Here is a 25,861-nt window from a genome sequence, read left to right on the forward strand (position 1 = left end):
CTGGCGGTCCAGTGGTTGAGACTCTGCGCTTCCACTGCAGGGGCCGCGGGTTCAATCCCTGGTCAGGGAACTAAGATCTTGCGTGCTGCAGCGTGGCCAAAAAAAAAAAAAAAATTACAAAAAGGCAAGATTAGAGCTTCTCGATTTCCAGAGACCTCCCAGAGATCATCAAAGAAAAGCCGTAATAGAAACTACTACATCTATACCAAAACCATAGCTGGAGTTAGGCTAGAAGATAACCCCTTTCATGAATGTAGAACTTCAAACCTCAAATGTTTTTATAAAGTAAGTTTCTACTCCCATCGTAACACTGGTTTATTAACAAAGCCTTGTAACAATGGACAGGGATTATTATACCCATTGCGGGCATCAGATGCTGAATTTGGGGGGTACTGCCTCTCAAGAACTCCCTCCCAAGAACTCCCTCCAAAGCACTAAAAGGCAGTCCTACCTACCAGCCTAAAGGAACTGTGGCAAAATGCCAGTCTGAAATGAAGTGTATACAATCCGGGGAGACGGTGACAGCTACCCAGCTATCAGCTATCGGTTACAGTTTTAAGATACTGGCTAAACACACACACACACACACACACACACACACACACACTCTCACAAAGTTTCTAATGCACAAGCTAGTGGAAAGTTTTCAGACTGACAAACTTGTCACCGGAACTGAATATGCAAAAATAAAGAGCAAAACAAACCCGAGTCCAACCACCTCGTTAATAGCTGAGGTCTTTATTTCAATTTGTATGTACAGTAAAAGTGCTGCTGAGAATCTGCAGCAACCAGACAAAACAAAAATGTAATTCTCTCTCAACAATTAGCAGCTTAAGATCTATCAACTACAGTGTTAATGTTCACACGTTCACAAGTGTCATTTCTGTACTTTTCAATTCGTGCAAGTGAGTTTTTATTCTTACATACTTTGATAAAACACACTTACAGTCTAGTAGTCAATCCTACTGAGGGCATCACCCAGCATACACGACACACAGACAGAAATGTTAACTCTTAGAGCCACGTTCAAAATCCCCAGCTTCACGTGGGGGTGGGAACCATAATTTTACCTGTGTCAGTTTTTTGATAATATTTGGTTTTGTTTTGGATGCACATTTTCCGAGGCTGAAAGGCAGCTCCTCACTGGAACTCACTTGGAATTCAGCATTTCATCTGACTGTACCTCAAAGGAATATGAAATCAGAAACAAAACCAAATACAGCGAAGACCACATGAAAATTATGCTCATTGTTACGACATGGCTAGCAAGGAAGGCTTGATCTGAGTTTTTCTTCGTATCAGATTTTTACCTCAGTTGGGTGGAGGGGGTACAGGGGAGAGGGAAAACCCCACCCAGTCAGGGAAGTGTAAAATTTAACCTACTTTTGCTTCTTAAGGAGCCAGTGGAATAGAAAGCCTTCCTTGCTAGGATGCACTGAATATCTTTCCAAAGAACTGAAATTGGAGCAGACAGAAGTGCCGTTCAACTATCATAAAAAAGGTAAATGTTAGTCACTCTACAACCTGAACAGAGTCACCCAGGCTACCACAGTCAGCCTCATACACCAGCACTAACCAGTAATCCAGGAATGCTTCATTTCAAATGGAATGCATGTAGTCTTTAAAAGAGAAGAAGCATTAGAGTGATAAGTTTCCATCCACAGAACTGTTAAAACCATTAGAGCGAGGTTATAGAAGAGCTTTGAATAGATAAGAGAACCCAAGAACAGCCACAATGCAAAGAAGCTCAAAGGCAACAGGTATAGGCAGCACAAAGTGGAAGGAAGGCAAGAAAACAGATGCATGGTTACAAACAGCATTAAAATGCAGACAACTGTTGGGCCTGGTGAATAATCAAGGGACAAGAGATCTAGAAAGCCATTACCGTGCCTGACCTAGCCTGGAGGTCCTTCCGGGGACATTTTGAGAATGGAGGATGGACAGTCAGCGCGGGCCTGTTTGGCTGGGAGCTCAGGGGGCTTTCCAGAGGTGAAAACCTTCCTTTGACAGAAACTGTCCCAAGGCAAATGGGAACAATTTCAATCCATCTAGCCAGTGACTTCCAGTGCCCACAATACTTCGTAGCCTCTACACAGTTCAGGGGACTCAGAAGTTCTGTCTTAGAAGAACTGGAGGATTGTGGCTAGAGCATCTTTCCAATAACTTTGTGGGACTGTCTTTCCCTCACTAAAGCAAAAAATTAGGAAAAACTGTGCTAGTTTGACAAGGTCATGGTGTCCTTTGGCACTTCTGCCTAAAGTCACTGCAATATCTTTAGGCAAAGTTAACACTGTAAATACATAGGCTTGCGAACAATTTGTTTTTGGCCTGAACATAAATTGGTTCCAATTATTTTTTAAAAGAAAAATCACCCCTGTGGTGCCTGCTCTGGGCACTGATTTTGAGAGGTCAACAGAGCTAACAGGTGTACTACAATCATTGGGGGATGGAGTGAAGATTGGGGTACCTGAGTTAAAATATGAAAATGATTATGGAAACAACATGCTGTTTCTGAGAAGGCCAGCCTGCCAAGCCACATGAGGCTGGAGCTGTCATGTAAGCCATCCTCTCAGACAGACAGGCAGTGTTAACCTATTCCAGAAGAATTTCCTGGTATAGGGGAAGATAGGCAGAGCATGCTTTGCTACTCTTTTCAGGGCAAAGTATGTGCCCCTTGCTCACCACCTGGTTGCACAGAACAGAGGCCAAGAGGGAACAGCATTTGTGATTCAATACTGTGAATACGAAAAGGTTGGCCAAGCTTTCTAGATAGGCTCTAAAAGCCCAAAGTTCCACCAGGATGGTAGAACTGGTTATAGGATGGGGAAGAAGGCTCAGTCCATTTTTCTAAACTGTCTATAAAGGTCCACTGAGCATAGTTATGTTAATAAGTCAGTCTAGATGAAGAGGACGCTGACAACATTTTATACCCCGAACTTGAGTCCTTCTAACCTGACATTTCCTTTTCTGCTCTTTAGAGAGAAATCACCTTCAGTTGATTCTCTCGGGCAGACAGAATAAAGCTTTGAAATTAAAGATGCTGGGGCCAAAATGCAGACAGAAGATTCCACATCACTTTGGTTTCAGTTATTAGGGGGTGTAAAAAAATAAACTAAGAAAACACAAGGAATTATTTATGACTCTCATAGTACAGTCTCAATTTTTCCTACAGATAATCCCAGCCCAAAGTCACTGGGTAAACATACTGTTGGGGCAAAAAAAAATCTCTACCCTATCATGCTGGTTTGTGGAAACAGCCTCCCCCTCTCCCTGCGCACCCCTTTCCTCTCCAACCAAGCCAAGCCCATAAAGTGGTGGTGTGGGGTGGCAGGACACCGAAAAGCAGTAGCAGCAGCCAGAGGATGGAGTTTAAGCTGCGTCTCAAAACAAGGGTGTCAGAGGGTGGCATTTACAGCAAGTGTTCCTTTACTCAAATTGTTTCAAGACAAGAGGGAGCAGCACACTTAAATATCCACACATTTCTTCATTTAAAAACATCACTTCTTTATTTCAAAGGAAAAAATAAAAGACCCTCCCAACCCTTTCCAAAAAAACCCAATAATAATAATAACAATAATAAAAAATCCTATTAGAAACCATAAGGAAGCACTGAGAGTTTGAGTATTACATTCTTCAAGTATGCTGTTCAGATTTTTTGTTTTTTAAATTGGTGACTATACACATATTTAAAAAAACCTTAAAAGTGCGGCCACGGGATTCACTTAAAGTTAAGTATTTAGAGGGCTACTTCAAAATACTGTAGTAGGACTGTGCAGTGATCCTTTGGGGCATGATGCTCTCACTTGTGTATCCTAGCAAAGGTTAAGGGATCAGGTTCAAAAGTGATCATACTTCCAGGGTTACCATGAGTGGCCAACTTGGGTGAGAAAGCCAGGGAGATCCATGTGTTCTTCCACGGACAAGGAAAATCCACCCTGAATCCAGAAATTCAGACATGGAATGTGGTAGGACTTCACAGTAAAGTTAGTCTGGGAGGGGGAGAGGTGGTGAGCCCAGACAAGGCAGGGTGTTAGGTTTAACTGGTTTCCCTAATCAGGTTTTCGCATCTTTTTAGTGGATTTTAGTGCAGTCCTTCAAGCCACAATTTAGAATGCCCTTCAGTGTGCTCCAGATTGTTGGTTCATGTTAAAGGACTGTTTAAGATCTGCATCCCAAGGAAAATCATGCTACATAAAAATGATCCAAGATTTTTGCCCAAAAAACTTCTTGGATAAAATCTAAAAAATACTATTGCAATTGCGTCTTTTGAAGAAAAAAACATTATTCTAAATGTAAACAGATTCACTCAACTCTTTTGTTGTTGTAGAAAACTTCAGAGTAGGTAAGTTGCTGTCTAATTCTTCGCCGCATGCACTCGCCAGAGGGTAGGGGAGCACTGCCTTCTTGTGCCAGCATCATCTGGAGGAGGAAAAGAACCGTTCCACGTAGCTGAAGAGGGCATCCCAGTGCTTCCAGAGAAAGGCAATGAAAACCACAAGGAATAAAGTGCTGAACGTCCTGTTGCGAGTCTTCATGAGGGGAACCACGCAGTTGGCTACCGTGGAGACAAAGACCAGAAGGACTGCCATGACCGCCAGGAGGATGTTGATGAGTTTGCCCAGAAGGTTCCGGGCGGTGGCATTCTCCAGCCCCTCCAGCTGTACCACCTGCTGCTGCTGCTGCTGCAACTCCATCTTGGAGATGCGGGTCTGGCACGCCTCCAGGGCCTCCTGTGGGCCAGACAGGGAAGAGTTAAGCTTTCTGCTCACAAGCACTCTGAGTAGCTGACATGCCCCTTGGGCGAGCCAGATGCATCTTGAGCCACGCCCATGATTTAAAATATGCTAGAGTCTTGAATGTGAGAGGCCAAATGCATAACTCACAATTCAGGTGACTATTATTCACCTAAACTACCTTCCATTGCATTCCTGTGGGACAGCTCACAGGAAGCAGTTGCCACAATTAGAGTTGGTCTTGAATATTTTAATAACAAGATCTCAAATATGTGATTTTGTTTCTCTTTTTTCCATTTAAAAATTATTAAGTTGCACAGGACACACGTAATTGTTCAACATAAAAACATTTCAAATAGGACACAAAGGCAGTCTCTCTTGGTATTTTCCTCAGTTCCAGTCCCTGCCCTTGACGTAACTCTGTCAGTTTGGTGTGTGCTCGTCCTTTCACCCGTGTTTAAGTCTATACACATATGTCCCTAGGGATATGCATGGAATTATTTAAAAATTGTCTGCCTTAATGAAAATAGTATCATACCCTAGGACTGATCCACAGCTTGCTTTTTTCACTTGACAGCGGGTCCTGGAGATCTCTCCGTGTCAACGCGTAGAGGCCCACCTAGTTCTTTTTAACGGCTACCTAGCATTTATAGCTTGGATATGTCACAGTTTATTCAGCCAGTTCCCTACTGGAGAGACATAGGTTATTTCCAACTTTCCCACTACAACAATGGAGAGGTGAACATCCTTTGGACATCCCTGTACACGCTACCTGGTGTTTTTCAAGTTAAATAACTCCCTGACATCAGGGGAAAGGGCTCCCTGCTCTATCTTCTTAAGAAGAGCTGATCTCTGTGAAGAGGACAGACACTATGCCCAAACACTTGACCAAACATTTCAAGTGATCTGCTCCTCTCAAGGCCATAATCTTCACCCATGAGTTTATATAAAATTTACCATAACACTCAGAGGACAGAACCTAGTTCCTTAGCAATGGTCAGATACCCTCCAAAGCTCAGCAGTGGTGGGAGCCCTGGGTTTTTCTGACCTTGGTTTCAGTGGGCCCTGGTTTCCTGGGATTTGAGGTGAAGGCTAGGCAGCTTCAGACTGAAGCTAAGCTAGAGAATGGACATACAACAGATACATACCAGCCCAGAATGACCTTGGGGAAGAAAACTAAAACGTAAGCAGAATTCCGGGGCATGGAGAAGATGGCATCTGGGCAAATGATCTAGACATTCCCTTGATTCTTTGTAATACAAGTTTCCCGGACCACTTCCCTTCTCTAAGACTAGTTTATTTCAAGATGCTTTCGTATGAAACCGCCAACTGTTTTCTTAGAAATATCTCCCAAATGGCATGAGAAAAAGTTAAATATTGTATTTTCCCAGAGATTAAACTAGAGGAGTATTAGCCTTAAACATTATTGCCTCATGTGTTATTCTTGTAAACTGCCTGGCAATGCACCTGTAAAAGGTTTGGATTTGGCAGCTAGCACAAAAGCCCCCTTTACCATAGAAGAAGATAGGTAAGGTGGCCCTGAGACATGTCACAGCAGCTCCTGAAGCAGCAACGAACAGATGTTAACACATGTGTTTTTCCATATACTGAGACAATTGTGATCCTAAGAAACATTTCCTAAGAATGCAAGCAAGCATACCACCTCCAAAAGGCATAGACTTTTGAGAAATGCACCTCATCTGAAGAGCAGGTGTATTACAGTTGGTATAAGCTTCTCAATATTCTACCCTCTCCATCCTTTTTTCCCCCTAAACATTTTTTTTATTGTGGTAAAATACACATAACATAAAATTTACCACTTTAATCATCTTAAAGTGTTTAATTCAGAAGCATTTAGTAAATTCACAATGTTATGCAACCATCACTACTATTAAATTCCAGAACATTTTCATCATCCCCAAAATAAACCCCCTACCTTTTACCTATCACTCCCTTCCCCCTTCCCTTAGTTTCTGGCAACCACTAATCTACTTTCTCTCTCCAGAGATTTGCTTATTCTAGACATTTCCTATAAATGGAATCATACACTATGTGGCCTTTTGTGACTGGCTTCTTTCACTGAGCATAATGTTTCAAGGTGTATCCATACTGTAGTATGTATCAGGACTTCATTCTTTTTTTTCTTTTTTTATTGTGGTAAAATACATATAACATAAAATTTACCATCTTAACTATTTTTAAGTGTACAGTTCAGTGGTATTAAACATTCATAATGTTGTGCAACCACCACCACCATTTATCCCCATAGCTCTTTCATCTTATAAAATTGAAACTCTGGACCCATTAAACAATAACCCAGCCCCCATCCCCCTAATCCCTTAGCCCCTGGAAACCACCATTCTACTTTCTGTTAGCCTTTTGCTTTTACACCTGATCCTTCATGCTAACCTGGATGTCCCGAGCCCGTTCATAGGACTGATATGCAATTTTCTCTTCCATGCTGGCCAATTCCTGCTTCAAGTTCAAGATTTCATTCTGGTGGAGCTCTGTTAGGTCATTTAGTTGTTCTTCTAATCGTTCACATCTAAGAAGGGGGAAAAGTTAAATTTTTTATGCATTCTGTATTTTTCTTGGTATTATTCACACCCAATGCCCAAAATCCATTCTGCAAAGGAAGAAAATAAAAGCACAAAGAAATTAAGTGAGTGGCCTGAGGTAACAGGGCATGCTAGTGGGTACAGCTCTTAGTCCCTGGAATGGACAGCTTGTCACAAGGCCATATCATAGCAGCAACATGGCTCTTCCACATCTCTCAACACACGGTATTTGTAGCGAGGCCAGCAGCCCTGATTAGTTTTGAGCATATCCATTATAAACGAGGCAGTTCTTATTCTGCTCTGAGCAGTATATGGGAGAGGCAAAAACTACAGCAACATTAAGCAGGTCTTATCAGAAGATAAACAGCACATAAATGGAAACTGACCTTCTGGCAATCACCAGTAGCTTATTCCAACACCGGGCAGGTCACTCACCTGGATGTTCATTATTCAGAGCCCATCATCACTACAGCCAAGCACAGTGTCTGTGACAGTGTCAACAGATATTTACTGAGAGCCTGCCGTGTGCCCGGTATGTTCAAAGTGCTGCGAACACTGCGGTAATAAGCAAGACAGAACGCCTGCCCTCAGTTTACGTTCTGCAGTGGGGGTGGAAGGCAGGAAAACCAAGACGACCGCAGGCATGGATAAGTAAACCAGGAAAGATCAGTACGGGCATATGGCAGAGTGCCCAGCGGCTGATGAAGCTGGAATGGTCAGGGAAGGCCTCTCCCCCATTCAATGCTCTAAACAATGAGAGCTGAAACCTGAGTGATGACATGAATAAGCCCCGTGAAGTTGTGAGGGGAAGAGTATCTTAAAGCAGAAGGAATTGCAAGTATAAAGTTCTCAAGATGGGAATTAGCTTGGCAGGTTTCAGGGACAGGAAGTAGGGACAGTGTGGCTGCAGCTGAGTAAAAAACTGTTTGAGAATGCAGGGAGATAAGGTTCCTCAGGAGGAGGGATCATTTTGTTCATCTTGCACCTCTAGCATTTAGGACTACATATGAAAAGGTTTATTCTACATAAAGATGGGACCTGGGCAGGGCATCTCAGGACCAGTAGGATTGGAACAGTTTTAAAGGACGAGATCAGAGATTCCTGGTGGAAAAAGAACACAGGTAAAGGACAGGAGGTGGAAATGTATAGGCTAACTGGAATAGGAGACCTAACTCGCAGGAAAAAAAAGGAAATCTGCCCGTAAAAGGTAGGTAGGGGAGTGGGGATTCTGGAATAGACAGTACAAGGGCCCAAAGCACACTGCTGGCGGGGGTGGGGGGGCGGTGTGGTGACATGATGAACACGGTGTTTTAAGGAACTGGGTTGTCTGCTAGCAGTGAAGCTTGGGGCAGGTTGTGGGTGGAGTTCAAGGAACCAAAAACGGAGCTAAGTAGGTAGGAGAAAGGTTGACGACTACACATTAAGAAGCCTAGAAAGGGAAGAATAAACACAGGTCTAGCTTAGGGCGACTAGAATGGAAGCATCTCAGTCGGACAGAGGGCTCATCCCAACAGGAGAATATATACAGTTGGGGTTCCACATCCTGCAGGTTCCACCAACCTTGGAATGAAAATATTTGGGGAAAAAAAAATTCCACCAAGTTCCAAAATGCAAAACTTGAGTTTGCTGTGTACCAGCAAATATTTACACAGCATTTCCACTGTATTAGGTATTATATGTGCTCTAGAGGTGATTTAAAGTATGTGGGAGGATGTGCATAGGTTATATAAGGGACTTGAGCATCTGCAGATTTTGGTATCCGTGGGGGTGGAGTAGGGGGAATGTGTGTCCCGGAACCAATGCCCCGCAGGTGCTACCGCTGAGCGCTGCTCAGGCAAGCACACACCTAACACTAGCGTGTGAGTCTCAGCAGACTTCGTATTAAAAAAATAAAAATGTCAGAACAAACTCAAACATTTAAAACTACCCTCCCTTTTCCTCTTGTTTTTAGCCACATGTATAGTACACAAACTTTTAAGGAATACATGGAAGTTCTCTGTTCAAGGTAATTTTTATGTGGCGGCATCACCAACATTCTCCCTTCTAATAATTGTATAATGAATAATTATATTCATTTATATCCTAAACTCCATTCCTCCTCTATGAAACAAGGATTAAAAAAAAGGTGCAGCTGACCCTTTTTACTATGTTACTGAATCCTATTTAGTTCTCCTGTGTCCTCGATAAGAATCTTTGTGCTGCTTTCTTTCCCACTGAAACTGTCACTAAAGCGACTGAACAATTGATCAGAAAGGTTTCCACTTTTTGTCCGTAACTAGGGCGGATTCTCTGTGACTCTGCCTTTTCACTTTATCTGTGACCCTGGGCATGCTCAGAAACAGATGCCACCTCTGGCGTTGATTTTCCACCAAATTTTAAGTTCAACAAATGCCACAAGATTATGTTAATATACTGTCTTTTTATGATTGTCCTATTAAGCTCACTGTTTGTGGTGTTTTCAGTGTTTGATGATGTCATTATTCTTTCTCCTCACCACAGAGGGGCTAGAGACTTTTTAAAAGTGGTGTTCCATTGTGTCAGTCCCCTGGGATTTAAGGGAAGGGCTGAGCCTGGCAGCAAAGAACTATCCTAAGCTAAGGATTGATGTGGCGTGGCAGGGAGGGGAGCCTGGTGGTAGTGGCAACCAGCCTGCATGCTGATGAAAGCAGACCCAGATGACATCTTTGGCATGTGTTCCATAGGCTACCACCTCAACCCCTTAGCCCACAAACTGTATAGTCTTTCAGGCCTTTCAGGAATGTTGGAGAATCTTACCTGATATTAAACATGGCTCACAAATACCATTAGAACAGATTAAAAAGTAATAGCAGCAGCTACCATTTTTCAGCGCCTACTATGTAAATTAACTTCCACAACCCCAAGAAGGTAGTAGGTATTATCTTCACTTTACAGATGAGGAAGCTGTAGCTCAGAGAGGTAAAGAGACTTGCCCAAGGGCACACAGAAATTAAGCAGGGGAGCAAAGATTCGAATCCAGGCTGGTTTGACTTTAAAGCCAAAGTTCTTAACCTCTGTGCTATGATGCCACTTTGAAACAATTCAAGAAGCCCAGATAAACTAATTCCCTTCATAAGTAAGAAATGTGAGTCAGGTCTAAAGCTGATCCAAATCACATAGCCACAAAGGGGCCTGGACAGTACTACACTGACGTGATGGTTTGAAGCTTTATGTCAAGGTGGAGTCAATGGAAGGAGGAGTGTAATAAAAAGATTATGGACCTAGAATAAGAAAGAAGATAATAACAAGTGTCGGTGAGGACGTGGAGATTTTCGAACCCTGGTATACTGCTGGTGCAACTGTTTTGGAAAACAAACTTGGCAGCTCCTCAAAGAGCTAAACACAGAGTTACCATATGCTTCAGAAATCCTACTCCAGGTATACACCAAAGAGAAACGAAGACTTATTTCCACTCAAAATTTGTACACAAATGTTCATAGGAGCATTATTTATAATGGCCCCAAAGTGGAAACAACTATCAACTGGTGAGTGGATATATAAAGTGTGGTCTATTCATACAATGCAGTATCATTTGGAAAGAAAAAGAAATGAAGTAATGTGTCATTACACATGCTACAATATGGATGAGCCTTGAAAATACTATGTTAAGTGAAGGATGCCAGTAAGAAAGCCCTGAAAATTGTATGATTCCATGTGTATGAAATATTCAAAATAGGTAAATCTATAGAGACAGAAAGATTAATGGTTGCCAGGGGCTGGGGCAGGACTGAGAAGACTGGAGACTGATGAAAATGTCCTATATAGATTATGGTAATGGTTGCATATATCTATGAATATACTAAAACTATTGATTTGCATATCTCAATAAAGCTGTTAAGAAAGATTATGGATGCCTGTAGTTTACTTTGAAATGCATCAAAAAAAATACAACAGATAAAGGATGGATAGATGGAAAGATATACAATAAGACAATATTGTAAAATGTAGACTCTAAGAGGTGGGTGTATGGATGTTCACTGTACAATCTTTTTCAAGTCTGCAGTGTGTTTGAAAATTTCATAATAAACATTGGGAAAAAATGATTATCGGTGTTACAGCCAGGAGCACTTGGGTTTGATTCCTGGTTCTGCCTCTCAAAGTTGCATAGCAAGTTCCTTCATCTATAAACTGAGGGTAATAATCTCTACCTTGTATATTCATTTGAGTATACAGGAGGTGTTAAAAAATGTCTCTCTCCTTTCCATCTTCACAGTCTACTAAGAACACACTGGCCCTTTCGAAAATGTTTCTACTTCATAATGAAGAAGGCATCGCGTGAGTACGTGCTCCCTGAAAGGAATTCATGGGCAATTTGAAAAGCTTTTTAACTAACCAAATATTTCCTGTGGTGACTGACTCATGGCCTTAGTCTCATCTTAGGCTCATCGGCAGTCCACATCACTGTGCTAACTACAAAATAAATCCAATATCTCACACCGTTTTACATGTCTCTAAGATGATCACTATTTCACGTACCTCCCTTCCCCTTTAGAGGTGTTAAAATCAGTAGGTTACAAAGAGAAATACACCACAAACAGTTAAAGTATTGTTTGAAAGATAAAAATAAGTTCCCTGACTATAAAGAATCTTAAATTCTAGGGATTAGAAAAAGCCTACTTAAATCTCTTTCCATCAAGGAACTATTTCTACAACATCCCTGACAAGCAATCTCTCTGTGAACACCTCTAGTGGCAGGGTATCGTTTTTCTTAAGGCAGTTGTTTTCACTGCTAGATAGATACAGCTATCCATCTAAAACTGAACTAAAACCTAGCGACTCATAACTCTCACCTCAAGCCCCCTCTCTCATCTACATTACCTGTGATACCTGCATTCAGCATTAGGAGATAGTTCCCTATGGATTTCCACAGAACTAATCCCTAAAGCCCTGACCGCACACGCATCTGTCAGTATCATTTTTGAACTCAGTCTGCTGACTGGTTTCTTTCAACTCACTCTCTCTCTTGCCTCATGTTATTTGTAAAGATAAGCCTGCCTTCTATTCCACTGTCTTCATCCTGGGTGGAAGACACCGAAGGCAGGAGGTAAGGGCAAGGCCACTCAGAGCTTAGAGTCTGCTGCTAGAGAGTATCTCAGCCCCTAAGCCTGGTAACTGTCCTTGCTAGGGTGATATGCATTTTATTGTATATCATAAAAGGTCAGGTGAGAAGAAGAAAGAATAAGTCAGCCTATTTTGTAATTTTTGCCTAGGGCTCAGGAGTTTCATACATAAACCTCTAATTGAAAAGCAAAATCGCATTTGCATTTGTGTTTTATTTATCCTAATGTTCTTGTGAGCATCCATCAATTTAAGGGGACAGGAATAAAGTGAACAGAAACTTGCCAGGTGGCAAGTGACAGGCAGATTAGGGTATAAGGAATGTTTTTTCTCCCAAACTTTTAACATTTCAACATTCCTTTGGAATGCAACCCTTGAATCCTATATTCTCTTCCAGAATTTTAGATCCAAATTGATGTAGACATTAAGAATTTTCAATATATATAATTTTAAGTCCCCACTTAATTAGATTTACCAACACGCTTTATTGATTTCTTTCACCAATGGTGTGAGCTCATGTTTTTTCTTCTCGAAATATATCCTGTAGTATTTCTTTCAGCAAGGTTTTATATGAGGTAATTTTTATCTACATAAGTCTGAAAGTGTCTTGATTTTATCCTCTTCCTTGAATAATAAATCAGGTGGACAGAGCAGCCTACATGTAGTTATTCTTCCCTAGCACTTGGAAGGTATCATTCTGTTGTCCTCTGGCAGTATAATGTCTCATTTACTTCGTCTGTTTCAAACTGGGTTTCTTTTATCAACTAGATTTCCTTGTGACATTTGCAGCTTTTGTTTGAGAGTATTTTATGGAGCTCCCTCCTGCATGTATCTCTTTCAGGTTCCTTTTTGGGCTGTTTCATGGCTTTGGGTTGTGACAAAACATGTTTTGGATACTTACACCTATGAACAGCTAAGATGATTTATTAAATAATACCTGAGGCTGCCCCTCAGATTTTTTAACCCATTTGTGAAAGGAGAAATTCTATAATTATTTAACACTATGCATGAATATGTAATACTATATATAAATAATAGAGTACTTGCAAAAGTCCTCAGCACTTGTTTCTAACTCTTGAAGCTTATAAACCAATGTTTGTCATATAGTGGTCAATAACATGTCACAGGTTCTGGAAACCATTTTAGGACCGAATTTTGTTCACTCCACATGATATCTAAAGGCTCTCCACCTTCACTGCTTCTGCTTTGCACCTTCTTTTGACTTAGAGATGTTTTTATGCTGTGTTATGCAGTTTGTGCCAGCCGATGTATCAGCTCATCCAGGTTTTGGACTCAAATCCTGGCTCTGCGACACACTGGTGTGAGTGACCCTGTTCATCTGTTAAGAAGAAATCTATCTACTCCAAAGGGTAACTGTGTGGATTACATAGGAGGTAGATGTCTGGCAAAAAAGGGTACAACCCCTAGGTGAGGTGGTTCAAAGGCACTGCTTGTCGACTGCCATGTGATCCCAAGTACTACTATATGGCTCCACCGTTCACGGCTTCCTACTTCTGATTTTTTCCTCTAATCCTTCATTTCTTCATCTATCTCCACATTCTCAATTTCATATATTCTGGAATTTTCATTGTTTCCAGTATATTCATGTTGTTTTTTCTATGACATCACACAAATGGGTTTACTGGGCACACATTCTGTCCTTCTCAACTCTGGGCACAAGCCTCTTCTTACTTCCTCACCAGGAGGGCCAGCACAAGCATACAAATGGCTCCTGCCATTATCTGGCTCAAGTCTGCCAGATAATTCAACTAGTTCCATTCACTGGCCTGTTACAAGCTGTCCTTTAAATTGATAAAAACCTCCTATCTACCTTCCTTTCATGGCATGTGTTTTGTACGTGTGTGAGGGAAAAGTCTCTTAAATAAATTTTATCTGATCTTTGTAAATCTTCAGAAAGAGTTGAGTAGAAAGTGCTAATCCTTACCATGGATTACCATGCCCTTGTAGAAAATGAAGTCTTTCAGAAGCTGAACAATTTACTCACAGTTACATGGGAATTAACAGCAAGATCTCCTCAAGCTGAGTCTTCCTAAATGGGAAAAACATACCTATCGCTCCCCAAAATAGCACTTTATTAGCAAATAGTTAAATAGCAAAGTAGCATTTCGGTAAGTAAAATGAGCTCCATTTTCCCACAGATGAAACACAAACAAGTTAGGAGACTTGCTGAGGTGACACAAAGCTGCAGAACTCAGGGGTGAAGCAAAACCCACAAAGGGTCCAGATGAAACAGCCCCATTAATTCATCCACTAATGACTACCAGCATTTACTTCCCTCTTCAAGTCATAAGAATTACCTGGAGAATGATGGCTTTCTGAAAGAACAGAAAAGTTGAAGCTGTTATTGTGCAGCTGAAACCCTATTACACTCACACAAACAGTTGTGTTTGGGTTACCATAGTAAGCACCTCCAATCTGCAGGAAACAACAGGGAGGAGACTGAGAAAGCCATAAAATTTGAGGCTTTTGCAAAACACGAAGAACAAAGAGGTTGGCAAGATGCCCCTGGTGTCCTGCAATGCAGTCTTCTGGGTTGCCTCAGTACCCTGAAAAAACTGTACTGGCTTGTCATTATTAAAACACTTGCCCTAATTTTTTCACCTGGTTCACGGAAGTTTGTTCCTCAGCTCTTTTCACAACCTCACGGCCTGCAAACTGAAAGCACAAACCTGACCATGCTTAGCAATTTCCAATCAAACATTTTTTCAGTGTTATCAGCCTGAGTGGCTTATATAATCCACGTGTGAAATTACGGTCCGCAAACAGGCTAACACAAAGAGCTCAGTGAAAATGACGTGGTGTTATTTGGGGTGGAGGGGTGTGTGTGGTGGATGAATTTAGGGTTCAATCTAACCTATTTAATCATTGTAAGCATCAAAACATCAGCACCAAAAATAACAAGAACAATGACAGCTACCCGGCCCACTACACCTTTTTATGTGAAGTGTCTGCCTCGGAGGAACTCAAATTCATGAAGACGTTTCTCCATTAATCCTCACCTCCTTCCTCTCTGGGACGTACTTCAATTTATAATTAAGAAATGGGAGACAGAGAAAAATGCTGCAACTTTCCCCTGTTAGTGAGGTGTAGGGAGGGTCTGAACTGCTTGGTTCACACTACCTGTTTTTTAGATTTTATTGTTGTCTTTTAACATCCCCCCCTCCATGAGTCAAACGCAAAATCTGAACAACAAAAGGAAGAAAATACTTGCCACCAACTTCCTACTCCTCCCGTTTTTAATATTATAAACTCCGTTGCTCACTTTACTTTCTAGTGTTTACTTCCTGTCTAAATTCTAAAATGGAGAAGCCAGATACCTAGGGAATTCATAGAAAGAACACCTCCATTCTCTCATTAAATATTAACACCAAACCAGCAAAGGGAAAAAAGGGAAAGTAAATTGTGTAACAGCCTTTCATATGTGATTTTTTAAAATCAAGAACTCCCCGTAAGGGATTTTAACCCCTTCATAAGACACTAATTAAAACTCTCTGGACATGAAGCAGGGGTGTTCTTGATCCTACTAGTATATGATTTTGACTGGCACATGCTTTTCATGTCATTCCATCTGGAACAAAAAGTAGCATGAGATTAATAATCTCATTTTGAGACTTTTTACTTAAAGGTCCTTCCTCAATCATTACAACTCAAAGGGAACGAAGACAGCTAAATATGATTTGAGCTTAACTATTAGTAAACAGAAAGCTTGAACACTGTGAGATGTTTTTAAAAGAAGTAGGTTATGTTATATTTGGGCAGGTGAAATTCTTCCCCAGAAGCAAAACCTGCTCTATCTACAAAGTATTAAAACACATCTAGATTTTGTTGTAGGTTTACAATTCATAAGTGAATATGGGTCTTGGAAAGTGAAAATTCCAAATGGTCTTAGAAATTGATCCAATTTCATCCACTGGATTAGTCAACACAGTAGTCACCTTCCTAGATCAAAGATAAGCCAGGGCTCTTTTGGGTCAAATTCCTGACAAATGAGAAATTTTGGTGAGTGCACAGGTTGGGAATGCTTCACTTAATGCACCACTGTTTGGGTGTGGCTCAAAAGTTTGCAGCCACCTCTGAGAGCCAGTGGTGCTTCCCTAGTTGGGCAATAGGTCACTAGGACAGGATGGCTGAAGAATCTTGTAGAACAGGTATTGAGAGAAACAGGAAGAACTAGGTCCCAGGGCTGACTGACACCAATAGGCAACTATGAAAGCAGTCTACTGTATTATTTCCCAAGTGCATACCGGAGACGTGAGGTAGTTTCTGCCAGTGTTTGACTAGAATGGACACACATAGCTGGGGCAGGAGATTATGACATGCAATGGGAGCTTGAATACACTCCTGGCTGAATTGGGGAAAGAAAGTGTATTTTCCCTCCTTACCTTTTGTTACCATATTTGTGCTTAAGCCCAAAAAGAGGCTAGGAAACACTGAACTAGCTAGCTTTCAGTTGAAAAGGAAAAAGCACAGAATCAGTCCCCAATTAACAATCAGTCCCCCAAACTTTCAGGAGAGGCAGGGCATTATCTTAAAGTCAAAAAGCAGCAGATGCCTAAAGCATATAGGAAATAAATGAAGGCTATAGGGGCTTTCTGGGCAATTTGGAGACTTGGTAATGACAGCTTTCTAATATTCTGCCACTTCTCAGACCATATCAGGTGCTTCCACAAACATTATCTCATTTAATAATCTCAACAACCCTGTACAATAGATACCATTACCTTGTTTTTACAGAGGAAACTGAGACTCGGGTGAGTTACATAAGGTCTCACTGCTAATTAGTATCAGAACTGGCAAGAAAATTCAGGCTTGTCCAACCTTAATTAATTAACGGAGTAATTAATTTATTTGCTCTCCTTCTCGTCCCCTGTTCCTCCTTCCTCCCTCCCATTCTCCCTCCATTACCTCTTCAGTGGCTAAAGTGGGAAGAGCCTATCTGTATGAAAGATCTCTTTGATGGAAGGTCTTACCCTTCTTATGAAGCATCTCTTATGAGCACCTCTCAACTGGGCTTTTTTTCCTCTTATAAATGAAGAACTAATTTGATCCAATATTTTCAGTTTCCATTTCAAACTTATGGCCAAACCTAGTCTACATATCCTCTGGAGAGTCTCAGATCAACTTACAGTTGACAAACAGGTCTAACACATGGAATACGGGGCTAACATAGCTATATCTGACCATGTCTCTGCCTTATGCCCAGTGATAGTAAAAGTTCATACTTAAACAACAATTTCTTTAGTTAGAACTCCAATGGCCTGTGCCTAACTGGGTGAGCCTAGTTACTGACTGTTCTACTGCATGTGATGACTGCTCATGGTGACTGCCTCCTTCTGTATTTTTGCTCTTATGACTCAGTGCAATTTAAAATATCCCTGGGCTTAATACAAACAGTCTCAGAAGCCGATTTCCAAAGAACAGTACTCCCCTTAAAACAGAAGCTTTCAAATGGCATTACTGTTCATCAACACTAGGAGTGTTTTCAGCCTGCCTGACATGACACTGCTCTCTATACAGGCAGTAGCTGAGTAAAATTCCGGGCCAGATTCCCTAAGGGAAAAACTACAAAAGGAACCTGTAAAACTGTTGATGAATTGTTTTCCTAGTTCTCTCCTACTTTCAATGCATTTTGCCACAGCTGAACTTTTTCCTACTGTAGCTCAATACAGGATACCCACTTTGGGAACAGACTAATCCTCCAGCTTTTAGCAGCAAGTTAAATATATGTTAAACCATTTTACTGTGTGACCTGGCAAAAGTCACTTTATCTTTCTGGGGCTCAGTGTACTCATCTACAGAATGAGATTAAACTAGATATCTATCTCTGAAGGGCCCCTTCTATCTCTGAAGTACTAACGTGAACCCAGTTGCCACTAACAAATCTGTAATAATGCTCTAATGGGATGAATTTAGCTGGACAAGGAGAAACTGAAGTCAGCACAGATCCCATCACTAAAAAAAAATGTCTAATTCTTGTCTCCTACCTTCTCAAATTCGTGATCCCACTCATATCTAAGAGTCCAATACAAAGCTCAAAGACTAAGTACCTAGTTACTGCCCCAAGGTTGAGGTGGAGTTCAGATCCAAGCTCTGCTACAATGACTTCCTGGCCTAAATGCATGTGGGTGCTGAAGAAACACTCTTCCGTCATGGCGCAATCACGTGGGTGCTGAGAGGTTTCTGAATGCTTCTGATTATTCCAAAGTAGATGGTCTTGGGCAAAACTCTTTACCCTGGTGCTACTCACTGGGGTAGAGACCAATGGGAAGCACATTAAGTGAGTGACAGTGTTGAGAAGGGCCTCTGAAAAGGGGGAAATCAGGACGGGGGTGGAGGTTTACTTAAATAGGGGTCCCCTATTACTTACCTACACCTGAGAAAACTAGTGCAGATACTAGCTTGAGAAAACTTTCTAGAACTTGTGCATTCACAGAATTTTACAGAATATGTTAAAACAGGGACAACTTCTAGGAAAATATACACTGTGACCTGGAAAAGGCCCAATACCTCTTGCTATCAAAGTCAATGCTTCTTAGAGCTAGACTATAGATTAGTTTTTCAATCATACAGATGTCAGGTTTGAGTTTGGGAAAAAACTTGTCCTGGTATGAAAAGAACACAGGCTTTGGCGTCAGATAAAACTGGGTTTGATCCCTGGCTTTACCACTTACAGAGTAATCTTTGGCAAAACTTAAAAACCTCACTGGGCCTCAATTTCCTCATCTGTAAAATGGGGTAATACAATGCACCTGCAGGGACATTGTGAGGATTAGCAAATATACATGAAGCACCTAGCACTATGCACATCATAGGAGTTTAATGAGAGAAGCTGCCAGAGGTAGAGTCCTCCATCCTCCTCATTTAATACTGTGCATGGCCTCCCTCCTGTCAACTCAGATATTAGTAAAATAAACTACAGCAGAGAAAATAAGCAGAAATGCATCTAGAGCAGCCATGTACACATTAACTGGTTTCTTGGTCACAGAAGAGTCCCTTAAGTCCATCCCTCACTACTTCCTTCCTAGACAAAAAGCCAAGCCTGTAACAGAGTAGAAACAGAAATTAGCAAAGAGAGGCTGCTGCAGGCAGCTCACTAAGAGTGTGGAGAATATGCGGAAAGGAGAAAGAACAAACTAAAAAGGCAGACAGCAGAAGTTTAAAAAGCAAGCTGCCTAGGACCATTTATTGCAGAGGCATGTAAGCTGACACCCTCACTGAGCTGAGAGTATAGCTCTAAGCTAGAACACTACTGTTTTAAGCTATTTCCAATCATGTTAGGTTCAATGTAACTACTCTTTTAAAAGAAGGTAGAGAAGTTCTGCAAAAATGCTTAAAATGTTAAAAGTTTTGGTGCTTAAAAGAATAAACTACAATCTGTGGGGAAAATCTCACTTATGTAGAACAGTTCAAAGACCAACAAAATTAGATAAATATATTTACCGTGTAAAGACATATGGAACGGAGGAGAAATCCCTTACTGCTCTATACATGGAAATACTGGTACGACGAAATAGTTGAGTAAAACAGTTGTGACTTTTCCACTGCTTTTCTTGGGAAAAAAAAGATTCAAGATTCTGTTTTAAGGAAAGACCATTCTCAAGCTGCAGTGATTTGACAGTCAGATTACACATTATATTATGTATTCCTCTTGCCCCCCTCTGTTTTTGAAAATTCACAAGTTTCCTTTATTCTCTCTTCATTCCATAAAACAAGTCATTCACTTACTACCAAGAACCCAAAATGCAATGAAAGAAATGCACTTCTCCTTAATGTCATAAGTGGCTTGGACATGATTCTTTTAATGAGGTAATAATGAGGAGCTAAAGTTCTGTCCTGTCTGTGAATTATTTTAAATGGATACAAAGGAGGCCTTGGGAGACTCGTTTTTCCTCCCTGATTTTCTCACGCTGGCCTACACCTGACTTGAAGACGTAACAAACTATATGAATTTTAAGCTCTGGAAGAATTTAAAAACTGGAATGTTTTGCTATCCTTTCACAATAAAGGGGTCAAAGCAACTGACCGTGGAACGCCCAGGTCTCCATGTTCAGAGGGGTGTATTTTAATAGCAGCAGTAGCAGCTGCTACCTAACATCAATCAAGCGCTTACGGGGCCAGGCACTGAGCTATGTGCTTTACATAAATTATTTCATTTAAATGGCACAATAATCTTATGAAGGACTATTATTATTTCTATGTTAGAGATGAGGAAATCAAGACTTAGAGAAGTTAAGAATCTTGCCCAGTTTTCAAGATTAGTAAGTGGCAGAACTAGAATTTGAACCCGGGAGTTAGGTTTAATGTGGTACAAAGGACCAGGTGTTTTATTTTTAGAGTCCATCTGAGTATTTGTTAGATTGCTCGCTGCTTTAGAAATTGTCTTCTGAGTATATTAAAGAATATATAAAACAATGAAATAAGAATAGTCATATACTTGCTTTTAGAACTTCATTTCTCTCTCCCACACTTCTCTTTTCTTCTCCCTTAAGTCTTAAGTCAGAATTGAAGGACAGAAGAGTGAAGATAAGAGGTAGGACTGAGTGATTGATTAGCATTTTCTCCACCTGAAAAGAGCCTGCTGCGGTAACTCCTTTCAGAGCTAATTGATACACACGAACAATTTATTTCAGGCCCTGAAATTATCTCATAGAAGTAAACTTAAAAAAAAAAAATCACTTTTATTATATTTTTTTTCACAAGAGGTAAAGGGACCTTAAGAGACTGTCTGTTCAATCCTTGACATTATAGTAAAAGTACTGAGGATTCCCTGTAGATCGTAACTGGGACAAAAGCACAATCCAGGCCTTTCAGGGCCTAACCTGTGGCTGTTAACAGGCTGTGTGGCTCTTGTAATATTGGCCCTTAATCTGTATCAGTGAGGTGGCCTGGCTCTGGCTGGCAAAGTTTGGATCTGAATGAGTACTCCACGTGGATATTATTTCTATCTGCACGTGATGGAAGCAAGGGGAAGGGACACACATTTGGAGAACAGCTAAGAGTGGTCTAATATGAATACAGTTTGTAATGTGAAACACAAAAAAGAGACCAGTTTCTACCTTTAGCAGATTATGACTCAAAGCACTTAGTCCTTTGCGAATTCTCTAACTATTGTAGAACGATTTCATGTTTAAGTCCACTCTCATTCAAACATTTGCCAATTCATAAAAGTAACAGACGGGCTTATCTGGATTTATTTCCAGTCTAATCTTTCTATACCAGTTGCCCAGATAAGTGTGTTTAAAGTCAAATATCTACAAGGTTCATTACATTTTGGCTGGGCTATATCTTTGATTTCTACAGAGTTCAGAGGGTTATAGATCTTTTAAATTCAATGTATTATAACTATAGGCTGCAATTGTTTGTGGTTCTGTGATTATAAATAAGTAGGTGGAACGCCTTAGAAAGCTTGGGCTTCATTTGAAATTTGAAGACTAGAGGGCTACAGTAATCATCACCCCCTGACTGAAACACTCCACTGGTGTGTGATCTTGGGAGTCATTTAACTCTGCTTGCCTCTCTTTTGCTCTCTATGATAAGAACTCATGCAAACATCACGTAACGTATCTAAAGTGCTGTGAATACTCCAGAGAAAGACACTGTACCAAGACCTTTTAAAGCTACTCCCCAGTATCCAAAGGGAGGGGAGCCTAAACATAAATAATTTAGGATTTTAATTCCACGTAACTTACCTATATCGCTCCTCCTGTAAGGCCTGCATTATTAATGAATAGTCCCTCTGATAATGTTCCTTGAGGGTCTCAAAGGATTCCTCTAGTCTGGCCTGGGTTTCCCGGATCTCCTGGATCTCATGTAGTAGTGCATCAAATCCTGAGCTCTGCATGTCCAGGGTGTTTGTTTTGGAGCTGGATGCTCCTACAGCAATGCCTCCAGCGGTGCTGTTGGCTCCCACTGAGCCTGACGTGGCACTAGAACAATCTTCCTCACTACCATATTTGGGGCTGGACTGAAAGTTTGAAATTACTCCCAAAGCCTTTCCCCCATCATCCACTTGCCCTTCCTCTAAAGAGTCCTTCAGGTTAGGGATATTGTCTGCACTGCCAAACTTATTCCGAATTAGTGAAGCGATCTCTCTGGGCTTAGAGACCACGGCCCCTGCTGCTGAATGGGTTGCCTGGGAGAAGCTGGAGAGTCCACCTTTAACACTGTCCACTACACCTTCACTGAAGCCGGTCACCTTTGCTCCCACATCCTTCAGACCCTGGTGCATGTCCCTGAAGACGTCCTTTGGCTGCCGGGGGATCCCATTCTGCTCCACCTCTCGGAGCTTCCTATGGTAGTGCTCAAGCTTCTTTTGTAGTTGGAGGATGGTCTGGGCAGATTTCTGGTTCTTCTTCTCAAAGACCTGCTTGATACGGGCGGCCTGCTGCTTGTCCGCACTGTTGGCAAGCTTCAGGTACTCGGCAACGTTGTCGTCCCGGGCTGTTTGTGCAATCTTGATTTGTTCTGTGAGCTTCAGGATCTTCTGCTGCAAGTGAGCAATAGCAGCCTTTGTGCGCTGAGGGTCTGGTGTTCCATCCACAGCGTCTGTGTGGAGGCTGCCATCAGTGCTGGAGGCCACCGCACTGGAAGTCTGGGCGAGGCTGCTTACTTCCAACCGCTCGATCTAGCATAAAAGCAAGAGGCGGATGTTAGAAGGAGCCCAAAAGGAGTAGCTCTCCAGAATCAATGGGCCCAAATGTATTGAAAATTTACTTACTCAGCACAGATAGCTGACCTAATTCCTTCTGTCCTGTACAAGCCCCATCTCCCTCTTGGATACTGTCCTCGTACAAGTACACTTTGCTTTAAGCAAAACATATATATGAAAAAAGATTTGCACAAGATGTAAACTGGGGGTATTCTTCCTTTGCTAGAGGATTTATTTCTGTATTTCTTTAAATAATAAACCTCTCCTAGTGGGTTTAAAGCATGAATTAATTCACAAACATTCTACACACATTATTTTTGTTTAGAAGCATATCTATGTACAACACAGTACATCTGTATTTCAATTTAATTATATGAATATCATCTTAGTATTCAGACATCACTGTATTCCAATTCATGCTTTCAGATTACGGTCATCTGAAAATGCTGGCGAGAAAAGGTAATTTAAGTGGCTAGATATAAAAATCCAATTGTTATCACAGTGTCTTTTTATCAAATCATGTCAAGGTTGATGCAATTATTCTCTCTGTTCTAACAGGGGCACTTAATGGGTAGCTGCAGACAGGTGAAGGAGGGAATGGGAGGGTACTGCTGAAAGGGCAAGGATGAACGTGGTATGCTCTTGAGAGTTAAAAACCCAAACCACAAGTAAATGTGATAAACTTAGGCAAGATAACAGGGACAGTCAGGGACACAGACAGTAAGAGGTAAGTAATTAACAAGTCAATGACGAAGTTCAGGCCTTTTGAAGCTCAAATTTTGTGAGTGCTATCTAGCAAAAGGTTTTTATTAGGCAAGGGACTCCAAAACACATATAATGACTATCCTCTGGTATGCATGAGTGATCATTCAAGGAAGTTGAAGAAAAAGACAAATTGTTCAGATTTGAAAACTTACACTATCATGCTTCAAAGCCATTAGCCAAAGCTAAGGGGTGGTCATGTTTCTGTAACTCAGGAGAAAAAAGTCCTTCAAGAAGGCGCCCCTGGGTGTGGCTTGTGGTGGTAAATTAGGGAAGGGCCCATGGAAAAAGGCTTTAGAAACTTACTCTCTATTGAGTAGTAACCGAAATAAATAATAAAATAACAATCGCAGGGAAACAAAACTTCCCAGTAGGAGTGACAGTGTACAAGTTTACCATCCTGGAGACTAAGAGCACACTCTTTTCCTTGGTTCCCATCCCTAATCTGTCACCAGTAAACAATCTGCTAGGAAGAACTATACGTAGGTTACTCTCATATTTTAAAAAGTTGAATTAATTCTATAATGACAATAATAAAACAAATCTGAAATATTCATGAAATGCTGATAATTAACTTGTCAGTCTAGAGATGCAGTCTCTGTTTTTCATCTTGGCTGTATCTTCTCAGTTTTACTGTCTGAGCAGGGACTATGCCTATCTCTAAAACACATTTAGTTCATTACTGGACTCAATATATTACTACTAATGTGAACAGAAACAATATTATTTTCCTTCTAGATGAACAAACGTGAAATACTGTACATTTAAATAAAAGCAAAAAAAAAATTAAAACTGAAATGAATAACAAAAATGACATTATGCTCCACTAATAAAAAGAATATGCAGAATAGTTAGGGACTAGCACAGTAACTGTTTAGTGTCACTTCTCCATCTGCCCTGTTCATCTTTAGGTGCGTGCTAATAAGCAGTGAAAGGGCCAGAGGGAAGGCAGCAGAAGAGAGGATGAGCCAGAGATCCAGATAAACCAAGTCGCCAAGACTTGCAAGAGAAGCTCCTGGAAACCCACTCTCTTCAGTTCCTTCGGTTCATTCTCTTAAGCTGTACAGAGTTCCCATTGTGTGATTTTCTTTCTGAACGGAATTTCAGACCCCATAACTATAGTACGTAATATATGACCCTGATTGTGTACTTATGTTTAATAGCTCAAAATCTACCACGGTATAAAAGGAAAGCAATATGAAACGTCTCTAGATCTAAGACTACAAGCTTATGCATGGTCTAGTTTTCTTAGGTTCTTTCTTATTACTTGAATATCAACTTATATGCATTCTTGGTGTCTAAAGAATTGTAGACATAGAAATCAAGTTTAACTGTTACTCTGGGAGGACAGAAATTGATCATACTGCTCAAAAGATGGCTTTGGGACTAGAATCAAGGTTTGTTGTTGTTTTTTAAATTATTATTTATTTATGTGTTTATTGAAAAATAGTTGATTTACAATGTGCTAATTTCTGCTGTATAGCAAAATGATTCAGTTACACATATATAATACATTCTTTTTTTTTATTATATTCTTTTCCATTATGGTTTATCACAGAATACTGAATGTGGTTCCCTGTGCCATACAGTAGGACCCTGTTGTTAGAATCAAGGTTTGATTACATCTCTAAAATTGAAAAAACCTGAATAAAGTTTCAATATAATTATTTACAAGTCATCAGTTTAGATGTTGTCTTTATTTCCCTGCACAGTAACTAAAGAAATAAACCAGACTGTCTTTACTCTGACTTCTGTCCTACCTTGCTGTTCGGAGCCCCACTATGTCCTTCCAGTGTGTGACTCCCACTTAGAATCATCAATATGGCTGCAAGAGTACAGCTGACAGAATCCACTGTCCTCAGCCTTGAGAAAGAAAGCTAACCCACAGCTTCAGCAGGAGGGTAGTTTACACTTGAAACCATGAATCACTCGATTACTCAGTAACTCCTCCCAATCTTGGCAGGCACTGCTCTTAAAAAGGAAGGAGAGAGAGCAGGAAATCGGGAGAGGAGGGGAGGGGAGGGGAGAGAAAGAGGAGGAAAGAGAAAGATATATTGAACTAC

The 25,861-nt window shown here is 40.9% G+C and overlaps 1 protein-coding gene across 12 annotated transcripts in view; it reads right to left on the minus strand.

Annotated features, from left to right (window-relative positions):
* Nucleotides 1-704: 704 nt before the first annotated feature.
* The window catches only part of TMCC1 (transmembrane and coiled-coil domain family 1), a 220,624-nt gene continuing 195,467 nt past the window's right edge, over nt 705-25,861 (minus strand). For 8 of the 12 annotated variants that reach the window (XM_082413488.1, XM_082413485.1, XM_082413478.1 and 5 more), the window contains 4 exons: nt 22,078-23,012; nt 14,686-14,703; nt 7,143-7,278; nt 705-4,730 (listed from right to left, as the gene is read on the minus strand). In XM_082413488.1, the coding sequence (XP_082269614.1) occupies nt 4,416-4,730; nt 7,143-7,278; nt 14,686-14,703; nt 22,078-23,012 (1,404 nt within the window). In that variant the 3' untranslated portion in view covers nt 705-4,415. Of the gene's footprint in view, nt 4,731-5,271; nt 5,423-7,142; nt 7,279-14,685; nt 14,704-22,077; nt 23,013-25,861 lie in introns of all 12 variants that reach the window. The other 4 variants (XM_082413487.1, XM_082413481.1, XM_082413480.1 and 1 more) reach the window with 2 other exon arrangements.

Source organism: Balaenoptera physalus (assembly GCF_965194825.1).
Source record: "Balaenoptera physalus genome assembly, chromosome: 11".
Lineage (NCBI taxonomy): Eukaryota > Metazoa > Chordata > Mammalia > Artiodactyla > Balaenopteridae > Balaenoptera > Balaenoptera physalus.